Below are 16,029 nucleotides of genomic sequence, written 5' to 3' on the forward strand. Positions count from 1 at the left end.
AAGTCTTCTGATGTTTGAACCAGTATTTTAGCTTCCATGGTCTATAAAAGGCAAAAGGTGTATTCACATTAGTCTATCAGTTTGGTTAAGGACAATGTTTTTGAGGTGAATCTCCTTAGCTTTCACATTTATTGCACCTTTGTTCACATTGCTGAGCAGTCTTGGAACACTTGAGCTGTGTTGCTTTTACACACACTAAACCAGAGGACCTGCTCCAGGGAAGATACCAGACTAGATTAAGTTCAAAGTCAAACTCCTGAAAGTCCTACAGCAAGGCCATCGTACCTTCAGAGCCAGCTTTTTTCCTTTTTCTCTCTGTAGTTTTGTTCCTCTTACCCTGTACTCATGACTAACATCAGCAGAGATTCCTGCTCTTCCTATCCAGACCTCCCTTCCAGCATTGCACTATTTGCTGGAAAACTTGTTTTTCCGTTCAGAGGAGAGCTTAGCTATACTGAACAGTGCTTTTCTGTGAGCTAATCCTTCATTTTCTTCTCTTTTAATGAATTAAGCTTGTTTCTTCACCCTCCTTTTTTAAATAAAGGGGATTTTTCACTTGCTGCAGCATCATTCAGAGAAGCAGTGGTAGAGTTGTAAACAGCCTACTTTTATGAGGATTAAATCTAGGAAGTATTCAGTCACTTGTTGTTAATGGTAGTGTTAATTTCTCAAGTGAACATTACCAAGATGAAATACAGACAAGACTCTTCTCCTATGCCAGTAGTGGCAATAAGATTCTGAAGGACTCAGCTTAACAGCTTATGTCAAGTGATGAGGTTAATGGAAAAGAATTTCGTTATTCAGGTCACTTAATGAAAATAACCTTGGAAGAGCTTAGCAGAGCCCTTGGGGTAGAATAAATTATTCCTCTTCTTGCTTCCATCAGTTTAAGTTAACCCAAGACATAGAAGAAGCTGATCTAAACATGATCTCAACCGGGCAGAGAAGCACTGGAGGAACATCAGTGATGACAGTGTGTTGTTGTAATCTCTGCTGTCACTCCAGTGGTAGAACAGAGCCTTTGAGCACAGGCTAGCTTTGCACAGCCAGAGCTTTAAGACAAGACAGTTTATGATGCAGGTTATCAAAATGCTGCAAGAAGACAGCAAAAATACTTACCACAATTTTTTGGCCAATGCACAGCCTTTGGGTCAGCCAGACACAGTAAAGAGGCCACGGCAGCCATCAGTCACACTGCTCCTGTTTTGTGTGTCGCTGGTTTGCTTTGCTGCTCAGAAATAAGCTTCAGCTCTGGTGATCTGAGACCTTACACTGATCTGCTCCCAGATCCCAGGGAGCCTCCGTGTCTCTGCACCACCATTTCTCTCCTCATCCCTCAATTTAAAGTGCTGTAAGCTGCCCAGGAGTACATGCCTTTACCACAGAGGCTGCTAGAGCCTCATGAAGCACTGCACCATTTTGAGGGTGAGGGCTGGTGTGTGCCAGAATAAAGGAGGAGAGGTCACTTGGTTTGATCCCAAACATTACATCAATAACTTTGAGTGCCCTAGATCCAGATTTAGAAAACCTCTGGAACAGACAGAGTAGCACTATCCCCACCTGTAACATTACTACCTTCTCCTCAAGTGCCCGTTTCATATTCCAAGCAACATGAATAACTCATCTGTGGAAAGCTGAAAATCCTTTTCACAGCCCTGGGTACAATAACTTCGATATAGAAAAACAAGATTAAATTTGACAGTAATAGGAGTGATAGAGGGGAAGAGTGTTCTTCCTTTGAGGCAGAGGCTCTGAATACAGCAACCAGTCACTGGCTGAAAAAGGAGGGGAAGAAAGATAAATGCAGTTATATTCAAGCATCAGGACTTAAAAAAAACAGCTTCTAGGAAAGAGAAAAAAACCCTGCACCTTTCTTTTGACATTTAACAAGCTACCTAAAGGAGCTAAACAAAGGAAAAGGAAGAGAGTCAAAGACCTTACAAAAAGAGCTGCTTTCAACCATTTGTTACTAGATATCTTAAAATACATTTATCCAACCTTGCTAAGAGACAACAAGCCCTCTATGACCCGCAGCAAATCCTCACTACTGTTTTCTCTACTTCCCCATGAGCCCTATTTATCCTCTCCCTCCTGCCTCTGTAGGGACCAGCCTGGGTAGCAAAGCCTCTCTACCCTGTGTGTCTGTAGGCTGCCAGGGATTTAACTCCTCACGTGCCACATTTAGGGAAGCAAATTTATTCCCCAAAATCCCTCTAGCCCCCCAGTGAGCCCTGCTTCAGTCACTAGCCCTACATCTTGATGTGTTGATCACATTTGGGATCGTGTTGTGTGTTGTGAACAGGCTCTGTCCCACTGTTGCATCTGTAGAGGTTTAGTGATGAACTTTAGCTCTTTTGTGCTATAGAGGCCCTTCAGTCCCAGGGAACTGACATTCTGTGGCTGGAGATTCACTGTCTCATAATCAGCCTTGGGGGTATCCTATGGAAGGATTTTTAATCACTTACCTCATGATACTTCATCACATCTATACCTTAGGATTTATACAGACTAATATTTCCTGTCATTACGACTCTTTGACAACAGTTGTCTCAAGCACCTTTGACATTTGCAAGGTGAACCAGACCTACTGTTCAGCAAAAGCAGCATTCCTCCCTCCAGCAGCAGGATGCCAAGTGCCAGGGCAGGAGTGGTGGGCACACAGAGGACGGTGTGTTTGAGTGGTGATTAACACACAACAAAGAGAGCTGCCTGTGCTGCAAATGGAAACACTGTCTGCTTGGGATGTAAGAGCATTTCCATCTAATTTAGCTCTCTGCATACAGTAATAAGACACAACAGGGTGTGCATTAAGCTCATCTTTTGGGAAGTGCAATAGTAGCTGGAATGCACAGCCTGGAGTGTCTTATTTCTAGTGGACTATGGCTCATTAATTTTACATTTAACTTTTTTCAAGTCCATTTAAAAAAAACCCCAATGAATCTATTCTGAGGGCAGTTATGTGATGTATCCTTATGCTGAAAAGTATTTTCAAATGAAAACAGTAGGGAAAAGAGAAGAAGAGCTTTGCCCACCTGCAGACCAGTGTTTGGTTTTTGCAGGACCTGCTACAAGAAGGTTCTTGGCCTGCCAATGCAGAATATATCGTGCAAATAGTGATAGCTATGGAAGGCTATTCAGTGCTTACTCTTTTCTAGATTTTCTTTTTGTGCAATTACCTGTGCCTTTTGTCTTCCTTTCTTTCATCCTTTTGTTATTTTTTCCTTTGGTGTATGAACCAATACCCATTTCAGATGAGGTTTACATGTAAAGCATTTGGATGGGGATGGGACTGACTTTTCAGACTGGAAGCTGAATGGTCACAGGTTCCTGATTAGGGCAGACTGGCATGATTTGGGGGAAGATGGTTTTGCCAGAATAGGAGTGTGTGTGTGTCCATGGCTATAGCAAGATTTACAGAACAGAGGGTGTTAAAAAAACTCTGTTTTGTTGTGGCATCACTTCAAAAGTATGAAAGAGGGACATCTGATTTCTGCTGTTCCACGTGAGATATGACTTCATCCCTTTATGGTTTGTCCCTTCATACAGGTTCCAACCTTGATGATGGACACCCAGTTTTCAGAGTTCACTCCAGACATCACACCAATCATGCTGGCAGCTCACACCAACAACTATGAAATCATCAAACTGCTTGTCCAAAGACGGGTAACGATTCCACGCCCACACCAGATCAGATGCAACTGTGTGGAATGTGTCTCCAGTTCGGAGGTGGACAGCCTGAGGCATTCCAGGTCAAGGCTGAACATCTACAAAGCCTTAGCCAGCCCTTCATTGATTGCCTTATCAAGTGAGGATCCCATTTTGACAGCCTTCCGACTGGGCTGGGAGCTGAAGGAGTTGAGCAAAGTGGAAAATGAATTCAAGGCTGAATATGAAGAACTTTCACAGCAATGCAAACGTTTTGCCAAGGACCTTTTGGATCAAGCACGGAGCTCCCGAGAACTGGAGATCATTCTCAATCACAGAGATGATCAAAGTGAAGAGCTGGACCCCCAAAAATGTCATGATTTGGCAAAGCTAAAGGTAGCAATAAAGTACCACCAGAAAGAGGTAAGAGCCGTCTAAACGTGAAGGTATTGGGTGAAACAATTCATTACTCACTGTGGGTTTATTCAGTGTTTCTGGCTCTCAGGTGTGATATTGCATGGAGCAGAGAGCCCTGTGCACCTGGGTTGATCACAAACCAGCAGGCTCAGTGCACCTTGGTGACAAGGTGGATTTGATGACAGTTGAGGGCAACAGGACTCGGATTTGCTGCAGTGGGCTACGGCTTCTACAGTACCAATAATTTCTGTTTCAAAGCTACTTGAATCCCATTTCATTGTAACCCATCCCCCTGCAAAGAACAGCCTTCAGACATTTCCAGATCTGTCTCTAAAAGCTTTTCCCAGTTGCTGCTTTTGTGCAGGAACCCAAAGCTAGAAGGGGTTGCCTAGCTCATAAAGGTTGACTCCTTAGATTCCTCATTGACTGCAGGAAATAGTATAATACACAATTCACTTCCTGCAGCCACCAAACGCCTCTAAGCACCCATTCAACATTAATTCATAAGGGTCAGAGAAAGGAGAGCAGCTAAAGAGAGCAGGAGAGGTCTGGAGCACTGCTACTGTCTCAGGTCTCCATGTTACCAGCAGTTTTATTGGGTGAAAATGCTTGTGTGATGCTCAGAAGAGGATCACATCATGCAAATACTTCTTCACACTTGTGACACCTCAGGTTGATTCTTGGTCCTTGATCCATCTGTGTTTTAGGAACTGAGAAGCAATTCCCAGAAATTCAAACTCCTTCCTGTAGTTCCAGAGAGGAAAGCCATACTTCAGCTAAAGGACACAGAGCCTTTCAGAAGCCCTGCAAATCCAGAGATTTATAAGTTGATTCAATAAAGGCCATGAACTCCAGAAGAATGCTGACCACAGTTTCATTAGTTGGCTATGGATTTTCTTTCTCTTTCCAAACCCAGACAGAATTTAGTAGATGATATATGACTGTTGGCCAGTGATATTCCAGGTTATCTGAAGGAGGAATTGAGCTGCTTGGTTGAGGAACTGAATTGCAATGTCCCTCACATTCCTCTGTGTCTTGGAGGGTGATGTGGGTGGCAGAAGAACCTGCTACATTCCTCTTTTCACTGCCTTCCCCAAATTCAACGCTTCGTTTTGTGCACTGCCCCAACATGATATGATAACATTCCACCTCCCCGAATGGCTGCTCGTGTCATCCAAAGGACAACAGTCAAGAAGTGAAAGATGTAGATTTTCTTTCATCCCTTTGGTCTGTTGTGCTTCCTGAGTGCCAGTCCCTTTGCTGCAATGAGCTGGAGCCAGAACCTCAGGCTTCTGGGGTTCAGTACTTGGCCACTTACTGCCCTTACTGGGCTAATCCAGCCAAGTGTCAGCAAGGCTCGCTGGTGTCCTGTCAGGTTGTGCTTTCTACTCGGGCTGTGACAGTGTTAGGGAACACCATAGGTGCTTTAGGGACACGAAAAAGTAGTGAAACATTAATCTGGAAGAGGGTAATACAGGTAATAGGGTCAGTGTTCACTGAGTCAAAGAAGGGCCAGAAAGACCACTTCTGCTTTTTCACTGACCTGACAGCCACAGATGCTGCTCTCACGTGCACCCCTCAGCAGCCAGGCTACCCCTGGCACTGCTGTGTGTAGATCTCTGCTGATCCTGATGTCAGGTCACTGCTGGCATCCAAGTGTGAGCCTGTGGCCACCCTTATCTCGTATTCACATTCAGCAAGTGCAAGTCTGAAGGACTTCACTGTATTTGAAATGTGGCGCTGAACAGTCCTGAAGATTTTTTATTTTAGAGTAACAAATTTTTAATCTTGCTTGACAGCTTTTATCAGTTGTTTTTTTTAGACATATTTGACTTAATTCCAAGCATATGGACGAATTCCATGTTTTGTGACACACTCATGACAGTTCCAGCCTATAAATTATAGCAAATATGCTCTGTGTTGCCAGCTAAAGTCTGTGCTGTTTCCAGGTAGAATACTGGTGGGCTGGGGCAGAGTGAATGAGGTTGGGAAACCAAATACTGAACCCCATCATCCTACCTAGTTGTTCACAAAAACCTGATGCATCCTGCAGGATGGTTGTGGTTTTCTTATCATGTTAATTAGGCCATCTTATCATGATAATTAGTGCAATACAAAACCTCAAGCAAGATACAAACATCCTGCCAGATTCTGAAAAAATGAGTAGGAACATTTGCCAGGGAGATGCTGAGAAATGTTTTTTAATCATGATTGAAGAGCATCAGACTGAGAGAATTTTTGTGGGGACAGGAAGGAAAATAGAAGCGAGTTTGGTTTCATGAAAGAGAGTTCTGCAGAGAGAAACAGCAGACTTTTAAAAGCAGATCATCTTGTTCCACTGAAGCTTTTTGTCTTAACATTAAATGGGATTGGATTGGATGGAGAAGCTTTTTATATCTTAATGTTGACAAAAATAAAAGTCAAATCTCTAGTTGTCTAAGACAAGAATCCAAAATTGACTTTGGTTATTTTCTGGGGTGTCAATTGTTGTTGCAGGTGTTTGTTTTTTCTATTCAGCATAATTTCACGTTGTTTTTAGAATAATTGGTAGACAAATTTCCTGCAGCGTTTTGCTTTTTGAGTGAAGTAAACCTCAAATTTCCCCCCAAAATATAAAATTATTCCATTTCAGCCTACTTGGGCAGACAAGTTCAAGTTCAAGACTATTTTCAAAGAAGTCATTAAGAGGAAATGGGTAAAGAGATCATTGCCTTTTGATGGAGGAGCAGGACTGTGTGTAAATCACTTTGCACCAGTGTAAGTGATCTGGGAATTCAAGAATCTCCACTAGACACATTATTCAGTGTTCTCTCCAAAGAGAAGAACATTTCAAGTGAACCCCCCATGCCTTTCCCCCCAGCCCCAACTGCACTCCCATACTGAAGAGAAGGTGCTGGTTTGTTCCAGGTACAGAAAAGTAACAGCATTCAAATTTCTAGTGCAGGTTGATGACCCCAGCAGTGAACATACAGGACTGAAAAAAATCCCAGTGGGAAAAGCTAAATGTCTGTGGTCAGATGTTGGACCAGGCTGGCTAGGGCAGTGGTGGAGTCACCATCCCTGGAAGTGTTCAAAAGGCATGTGGATGTGGCACTTGGGGACATGGTTTAGTGGTGAACATGATGGTCCTGGGTTAATTGTTGGTCTCAATGATCTCAGAGGTCTTCTCCAACCTTAACGAGTCTGTGGTTCTATGAATTATTCTGTGTGCTCCAAACTGTGCCCTTGGAGGAAGGCTTTCAAAGCTAAATAAGTGCTAACTGTGCAGATGAACAGACAGTAAATTTTTTAACAGAGTATAATCTGGTTAAGTACCTAAATCCTGTTGGAGATCAGGCATTTATCTTGCTGAGGCATTTGCTGAATTAGCGGCACCTTTTGGTGCTTAGCTACTAGAGAAAAACCTATTCTTGCCCTTTAAGTTTTAGCAAACAATTAGCATCCAGCCCTGCCACAGACACATCCCCCTGTTCTCTGCACCAAGTCCTGTAAACACACTCATGGGGCACACAAGTTTATCTTTTAACCTGGCCTGAGTGCCTCAGTCTTCACAGGGAGCAATGTGAGCAAGGATTAGCAAAGGGAACCACTTCAGTTGTGTTCTTCCTTCAGAAAGAGAGCAGCCTCATCCCAAGGGCTCCAGCTCAGCCTGTATCCCCAGGTACATCCCACTGCCAGTGCATTTCTGCCTCATGACACAGATACAGGTTTGTCTTTAGAATGATAGAAAAATCTCTTATTCTATTTTTTTTTTCCACCAAAAAACCCTGGGAGGTGGAAGTTTTGATTATTCCCAACCATTAAACCTGTTTAATATTCTACAAACTGACAAATGTGTCGCTTATTACGAAGAAGACCTTTTTCCTTTGCAGGAGGGTCAAAACAATGGAGAATAAACTTCTTGCTTTTCATGTTTGTTTTTAATACGCCCGTAAATCCTAAAGGGTAAATTACTGTTTAGGCAGATGGAAAAAACTCAGTTATACGGGAAAGATTAAAATGTGCCCTAAGGTGACTTTGTGGTATATTTTATGGCAGTAAATGATAGAAACATGCTGTGCAATGTTCAGAAGCTCCTTCTCACTTCTCATTTCAAGTGTAGAATGGTTGTGTCCTCAGGTTCAACTTGCAAAAGAGCCCTGATCGATTCTCCAGAAGATAGGAAGGACTTAATAGTTGTGATCCCTGTTTGCTTGATAGTCACAAAATATTAGAAAAAATGACGACAGCACTGGTACACTGAGAAACATGACTAATTACATCCAGCACAGACATGTCAGTTTTCTCAGTCCACTGTTAAAGAAATCATTTTCGAAGGATCGCGGTAATTCTGGTCTGAGAGACCAGCGGGTTTTTCATAAATGCTCTGTAGTATATAGTGTTTGTCTTTGTATTATTACTTCTCAAATTCTTTTATTCATGACTAATTTTGGAAGGAGAAAGATGCTGAGAATTTAGTACAAAAAGACACAGTTCAGCTGTTGAGGAGCAGTCTTCACTATGCTCTTCTGGCACCAAATTAGCTCTGCATTTGTTAATTTGTTTGCATTTCTAAGAAAAGATGGGGAAAAGTCATCTCTTAGGATCTTGCCAGTCACGTAAAGCACAGTTGTCTATACAGTGTGTATTGTTGTATGAGAGAATCAGAGCATAAGCAGCATGCAAATAGAATTTTTATGTCCTTTAAGTTGTTTTTTTTTTTACATTGCCAATAATGTAGAACAACCATAGTGTAGCAGTGAATGAGGTCTAGAAGGGCAGATTTCTCTTTGTATTTAACATTCTGCTGTGCCACAAGAATAGCAATATACATTCAGCTTATTCCTGTTCTCTGTCACAGGTCATTCACATCTTCAAAACCAAGTGAAACATCACAGTAGTGGGTTTTTAATGGATTTTTCTGCTTCTGGTACTGGCAAATAGCTCTGCAGGTTTAGTTTATGTGTCTGTAAAAAATGCACACAATACAAGACACTCAGAAAAAAAATTCTTTTGCCTGTGACTATATTGCTTAGCACTTTCATGGAATTAGATCAAAGAAGTGCACAAATTTCCTCTCAGAAATCTTAACTGTAGTCTCTCCTCATCACTGTGCTCTAATCGATGGCAGGAAAGGAGAGGAGTAGATTTGTTTGCTTTCCCAATTCAAAAGCATTGCTCTTTGCTGTTTTCTCTTCAGGATGAAGCTTCAACAGTTTTAGTCCTTTTTTTTTTTCCCCAGGACATTTACATAGACAAGTACCTCTTGAGATACAGTACTGGAGTAAATGAATAATCATTCCTGCCGTGCCGCATATTTTTCCACTGTGTCTTGACTCTTGTCAACTGTGTGGCTGCAGTCAGAAGCGCAGCATCACTCTCCAGGGAGCATGCATAAACCTGGAAAATTTCTGAGGGCGCTTCAGTTAGTGCATAAAAAGAGCTTATAAAAATATCAGAGATGCATGAAAAATGAAACACGAGATCTGTGAAAATCAAAGCTCGTGTCCTGCACCTTTTTACCCATTTTGACAGCCATTCAGGTATCCTGATGGATGGCCACAGATCTTTCTTTGCTTGCAGGCATAGCTAAGTTATTCTCCTGTGGGTTTGTCTATTTTCTTGCTATACTGCCCGGAGGAATAACGATACAGGGCTGAATATTTGCGTTGTGCTCTTTAAAGGCAAAATGAAAAGCCTTCCTTGAGCATGCACAGCATAAGCAGGCTTTTACTTTTGGATTTCTGGAAGGAAATCGTACCAGGTTGGGAAAAGATCTTCATCAGGACTAAATGGGGGAAGCAGAGCTGCTCCTTGTGGAAGCTTTTTTTCATTTCCAGTGAATCTGGAACATCCACATCCCTTGGGGTGTTCGGTGGTGAGGATGATGTGGTTACACCATGTCCAGGTCTGTTCTACACACAGACCTGAGTGTAAGTTTAGGGATTTCAAAAGCTCTGAATGTGCAGATGTGACCTTTCATTTTCCCACACCACCCATTCCATACAACAATCCATTGTTGTTGTATGCAGCAGAGTTCCCACCTGGTGTGTGGACAATGGCCTGTGCTAAATGAAGCTGTTTTTTCTCAAGCTCAGTCCCAGCAGGCTTTCATGCACGTGGTGCTAACAGAGCTTATCAGCAGTCTCAGAGGCAGGACTTCGGCGTGGCAGGTGGGGAGATTTGTCTGTATTTGCACCCTTAAAGGAGTCATTCCTGCTGGCTGCTGGTGGGGCATATCTCAGAGCCCCTACTCTATGGGCTCGTGCAGTTGCCAGATCTGTTTGTTCAGTTTTGGGTATTATCATGGAAATTTTAACCTCTGCAGCTGTTACAAAAATTAGGACAAGAGTCATTGAAGTATAACTTCTCTCCAAACTTGGAAGAATAAATAATATTCAGAGAACTGGTGGTTCACCAGTTTGACAAAGTGGACTTGAATGTTTATTTGAGGAAACAGTATTATTTGGTATATTATTCATGTAACACCAAAATGTTCTAACTTGATGAAGGTTAGCCACATATCACAGCTGTCACAGAGCAGAACTGCAGAACACTCTCTTTTGACAGCAAAATCATCTCTGACTAATCTTATCATGTGCAAATCTGAAGAAAAAACCTTGGTCAAGGACAAGGACTCTGCTTGTGTTAGTGTGATGTATAGCAGGCAGTAAATGCCAGGATCATTCTTTCAGTCATTTTTGGTGCCTTGTGCCTCTGACTTAATGATCTCCTGGACAAAGACAGGAAATATGTTGAAAGCTAAACAGGTTGCCCTGTTTTAAAAACACTCAAGGATGAGTGAGTTTGTCAATTCCCTTAACTTCAAGTTCCCCATCAGTCTTCTTGCCAGCAAGAGAAGAGGCTTGGGAAGCCAAAGCCAAAGTACAGGACATGACTGATGGGCTTTCTACAGACAACAAAAACTGGAGAGAAGTGACACCTTCTGTATGATATCAGCCAAGTGTTCAGTCTTCCCACGTCTGAAGGTCTGGAGTGTGTTTGGAGTCAGCTTTATATCACTGGGGAAGAGTATATCATGTTATTTCATACTTCACTTTGAATGACACCCTGAAATCATAAACTCTGTAGAAAAACCATTGCTATGGATTCTTTCATTTAGGTACAGAAGTGGTCACTGGTATTTACCCAATTTCTGTGAATTTCAACTTCACTTCTGTGGCTGAGAGAAGTGAGTTATGAAACCCTCTACAGAAAAGAACTGAGATTCCACACCCTTGCACCTCCCCTGTATACATCAGATCCATCACTATCCAGACGAGGTGACTGAGAACACAGTTACCTCATAAGTCTTCGCTGCAGGAGAAGTGAGATGAATGGATGGGTTAATCATAACACCCTCCCAAACTGAGATCTTGTGCAGACTGACATTTAAAAGCTGTGACTGCAATTTTTGTTCTCGTTCTTTACAAACCCCAGCTGGCTGAGTAAACATCCTCAGCCCTCAGCAGTGATACTACTCAGGAGCAGAGGTAGCCTTTAGAGGTTCCCAAGAATGTGAGAAGTGTTTATACTGTGCTAACTTGTTCATTCATGGATATTGGAGTAAATTTACTCATTCAAGAAAAGGTAAAAAGAAGAAAGAAAAAAACTTGAAAATTAGTTTCAGCGTAGATGTGTGTCAGGTCAGAGAGGAAGCAAAGGAAAAATCATTTTAGAACTTTTTATTAACAGTAATTGAGTAAAGTAGGTGTGTGTTTAAAAATACTTGTGAATGACTTTTAAAGTTTTCATGTTTGCTTTACTTATCACTTACTTAATGTAAATGTTAGAAATCCACTAGGGAGAATAAACCCAGCTTTTTATTTAAAAGTCAATACCTTCCCCACTTCAACTAAAGCCCCTGAGAGCTCCCAGTATTCATTTCCAGGATCTGTAACTGCTGAAGTGCTGCCTGCAAGAGGACTTAGGAAACACTAAAAGATTTGTCTCTAAATGGTTTTTAGCCTGAGTGTTTTTCCAGTGCTTCTGAGGATGTGTCCAATATGTGCTGTTTAGCTCTTGGAACCCAGGGGTGTGCTGGGGATGAACTGACTCTCTCTGAGGTGTACTGCTTGTATTCAGTGCTTGCTTGTGCTGCAGCACTCTGCCTTTGGAAACCCAGCCTAGATCTACTGAATCTTTAACAGAACCATATCCTGGGATGCTTGCTGGAATAATCCCTCAGCAATTTATTTATCAGTGTTGGGCTCTTGCTCAGGGTCTGACCCAGAGGAACCCTGTTCTGGTGGGGTGTTTGCTGCAGGAGCACCGTTCAGCACCTCCACTTTATTCACTGCTGAACTTAATGCACTTAAATCCCGCTGACACCGGCCATAGATACAAACCTGCAGCTAAACACCTTTAAGCACTCTGAGTAGACATGAATTTAATTGCAAGCTTAAAGATTTTATAGCTGCTTCTTCCATGGGTAGGCATCCAGGATTTGCAAGCATCTGCCTTTGTCCTAAGATATGTGGGACTTCTTTTATTTAAATAATTTAAGTGAATCCAACATGAATGTGTTAAAACTGTGAATTTTGATGAAACTGTGGCAGGCTTTGAGAGGTTATTCAGTCTTTCCTTTTGCCAGCATTCACATCACTGCTGAATTTGCAATTGCTACTGCTTAAGCTGAGTTCATGTGTGCTATCATCAGAGATGTGGTATGAAGACCTTTAGTTAAGATTCATATGGCATCATAATTTAAAATATTTTAAGAACAGATTAGACAAAGTTCTCTCTGATTTGAGGCCATATGTTCATCTGTGGAGGACCATGTTCATCTGGAGTTTGTTTTATTCGCCAGCTGAGGGTTTGAGCAATTTGGGCAGCACCAGGTTTTCTTGAAGGACTCAGTCCAGCTCAGCTATGTGATCTCCTCAGTGGCAGGAATGCTGCCATTTGGATTTGCATCAGTGCTTCACTGCTGGTACTGACAGGTGTGTGAGTAGCAGCTGTGTTTTTGATACGATATTCATTCTGAAAAAAAAAAAGATTATCCCTTGGAAGTATCTGATAAGGAATGTTGAGTTGTAGTCCCAAGTTATACAGCCTCCCCTCCAACTACTTTGTCTTATTTCTTCCTTTTTTTTTTTTTTTCCTGTTGCAGAAAGTACTTAATTAACATGATGAACAACCATTAGGTGTTTACCCTCTGCAGCTCACACTTCAGCAGCAGAATGTAAATAACTTTGCAGTCATTAACAAGGTTGAACTTTAAAAAGAAATATGCTACAAAAGAGGATTTTCTTATTCATCTCACCATTTGCAACACTGCAAACTTGAGGAGGCTGGTATTTCTTACCTAGAATATCTGGTCTCACAGGGCTCACTGGCTCTCTGCAGCAGGCATCAAAATAGGCCACACAGAGATTCTCTCTCCTGTCTTGAGATAATTTAGAAATGGGGCTCTTTGAGTATTGCCCACTGGAATTTCCTTTAAGAGCAATCAAACCAGTGCATTTCCATTCTTCCTCACAAGATCTTTTCCTTGGTACAAATGGAGGCAGAAGGGTTTGTCTGGCCCTGGAAGTGTTTTGTGCTACTTGGTTCTTAGCAGGAGCATCCCAAGGATTTGGGAGTTCAGGAAGAAGCTGGATTTTGAAAGTCCAGTTCTTTGCATAACCTTTCACCTTGCTGAAGCCAGAGTAAAGATGATCACTTCATTGAGTGGTGTGATCCATTGTACCAAGTGTTACAGACTGCTTGGGCTGTTGGACAGTGTGTATTAAGCTTTTGGGTTAAGACATTAAGATGTGGCGTTGATTGACAAACCCAAGTCTGTGATAGGTCTGACAGTGTAGGACTTTTCAGTATCTACGTGGGAGGAAAGAAATTCTAGGCAATTAATTCTGAATTTTCAAGGGCAAAGGCTCCCCAGCTGTGTTGGGGGGTGTGGGGTGGACAGCCCGGGGGTGGTGTCTGAGTGGGTCACCCCTGCCACTGATGTGGGATGGAGATGAGGGGCACAGACTTGCTGCTCCCACCCTGCCTGGCCACACTGTGCTCCCCAGCACAGGGGGAGATGTGTGTCTTTAGAGACATCCCCCTTCCATCTGCCAGAGGGGAAGGTGCAAGGCAGCACCTCTGTGGGATGGGACAGGACTTCCAGTTGAGTGGAGAATGGCAGCGGCATTTATCCTTTTCATGAGAGTCTTGGGGTCATGGGAAATCTGCCTTCATTGCAGATCTAACTAAAATACATACCTATGCTACTACATCAGACACTGCAGTTGCCTGATGTAGTAGCAAAATCTACAGGCTGCAAAATCTACCTCAGTTCGTGTGAAAATCTGCCTTTCCAAAGCCAAAATAGCTTTAATTGTAGAAGGCAATAGCATATAATAATACCCCAGACCCAGTAACCTTGCAGGCATTCAGCTGCTGTGTTTGAGATGCTCTGGGGTACAGTGAATCTGACCTACTCAAACGAGTGTGAGATGGGAACTGAAGTTAATTCCATGGCTCCCATGCCATGTTTGGCTCTCAGTGGGAACCTCCCTGGGAGCTGGTGTAGCTGACTGATAGAAAAACTCTGTCCTGCTTATTAGCACAGGGCTCAGCAGTTACAAATTAGTGATTATTCATCTGTGAACAGCGTTCACTCTCACCATCCACAGCAAGAGTACAGACAAGAACTCCAACAAACTCCAAACAGAAAAGGCTGTTGGCAGCCGTCAGGATAATCAGAATAAAGGCAGAGAGATACTGTGCTCAGCCCCTGTGATGTCTATCAGGGAGCTATTTCAGTTGCTCCCTGAGGCATTCATATCTCAGCCCATCTGTGTCTGATCCTAAATTACTTATGACTATGAGAGATCAGGGATTTCCCCATAGATAAGGGGAGGAGGGTGGAACATAATTTCTGTTTGATATTTATATTAATGGCAGAGCATGCAGAAAGCATTTAATTCCCAATAAGAATTTAGGTGACTTAAAAATATCAGTAAAGATTAGTTATTAAGAAAAAGACACTCCATCCAGCAGCTGCTTTTTTCCCTTACGAATTTTCTCCTTGGTATAGGATTAGGTGGCAATGAGTATGATGAACACTGAAGATTAAGTTCTCTAATAGCATGATCCAGCTGCAAGCCAAATGTTACACAAAGACCCTGGCAAGACAGGAAGAAAGAGAGAACATAAAAGACTTTGTACTACAATAGTCTCTACCCTCAGAGTACTTCACAGCTATGACTGGAGTTGCTGATCTCACTTCTTGGAAAGGCAGAGATACTCATCCCCCTTTTCAGAGGCCAGGAGACAGAGCACCTTGCTCCCAGGTGATACAGGGGTGATGTACTCACAAGGAGGACTCGGAGTTGCATCTTGTCTCTCAGTTACTCAGCGAACTGTATCTTCAGCTAGGGACGGGTTCTGCTCCACAGGTCATGGAGAAGGAGATAGCTTTTGGGATTACCTCCTCTAGAAATGCATCTGCAGGCTTGTCTACAAGTGGGGAGCACCCTGGACAATGTTGTGCCAGCAATACCATGGGCTTCAGAGCACCCATCGTGATTCCATCCCAGCTGGCAACTCAGCCCCACGCAGCCGCTCTCTGCCCCACAGTGGGATGAGGGAGAGAATCAGAAAAGTGATAAAACCCACTGGTTCAGATAAAGACAGGTTAATAGATGAAGCATGAAAGCAAAGCAAACCAAGGAATTCATTCACCACTTCCCATGGCAGGCAGGTGCTCAACCATCCCCAGGGCTCTGTAACACAGAACGGCGATTTGGGAAGACAAATGCCATCACTCCAAACATCTCCCCCCCTTCCTCCTTCTCCCCCCGTTTTCTATGCTCAGCATGAAGACATATAGTCTGGGCTATCCCTGGGTTCAGTTGCAGTCAGCTGCCTTGGCTGTGTCCCCCCTCCTTGGGCAGCCCCAAGATGACTCACTGGAGGGGCTGTAGGAGAGGCAGAAAAGGCCTTGGCTCCATGCAGGTGCTGCTCAGCAGGACCAAAAACATCCCCACCCTGTTTCCA

The 16,029-nt window shown here is 42.9% G+C and overlaps 1 protein-coding gene and 1 long non-coding RNA gene across 6 annotated transcripts in view; both read left to right on the forward strand.

Moving 5' to 3' along the window:
• Positions 1-16,029, forward strand: part of TRPC5 (transient receptor potential cation channel subfamily C member 5) — a 102,699-nt gene that overhangs the window by 44,351 nt on the left and 42,319 nt on the right. For all 5 annotated transcript variants that reach the window (XR_010434141.1, XM_064670266.1, XM_064670263.1 and 2 more), the window contains exon 3: positions 3,547-4,068. Coding sequence is in view for 4 of the 5 variants with exons in the window: in XM_064670266.1 (XP_064526336.1) it covers positions 3,547-4,068 (522 nt within the window). In the remaining variant the exon portion in view is untranslated. The remainder of the gene's footprint in view (positions 1-3,546; positions 4,069-16,029) is intronic.
• On the forward strand, positions 4,077-4,922 carry LOC135421656 (uncharacterized). The gene is made up of 2 exons (XR_010434142.1): positions 4,077-4,633; positions 4,770-4,922. It is a non-coding gene; the product is annotated as an uncharacterized LOC135421656 (long non-coding RNA).

The sequence above is a fragment of the Pseudopipra pipra genome, chromosome 13 (genome assembly GCF_036250125.1).
Source record: "Pseudopipra pipra isolate bDixPip1 chromosome 13, bDixPip1.hap1, whole genome shotgun sequence".
In the NCBI taxonomy this organism is placed as follows: Eukaryota; Metazoa; Chordata; class Aves; order Passeriformes; family Pipridae; genus Pseudopipra; species Pseudopipra pipra.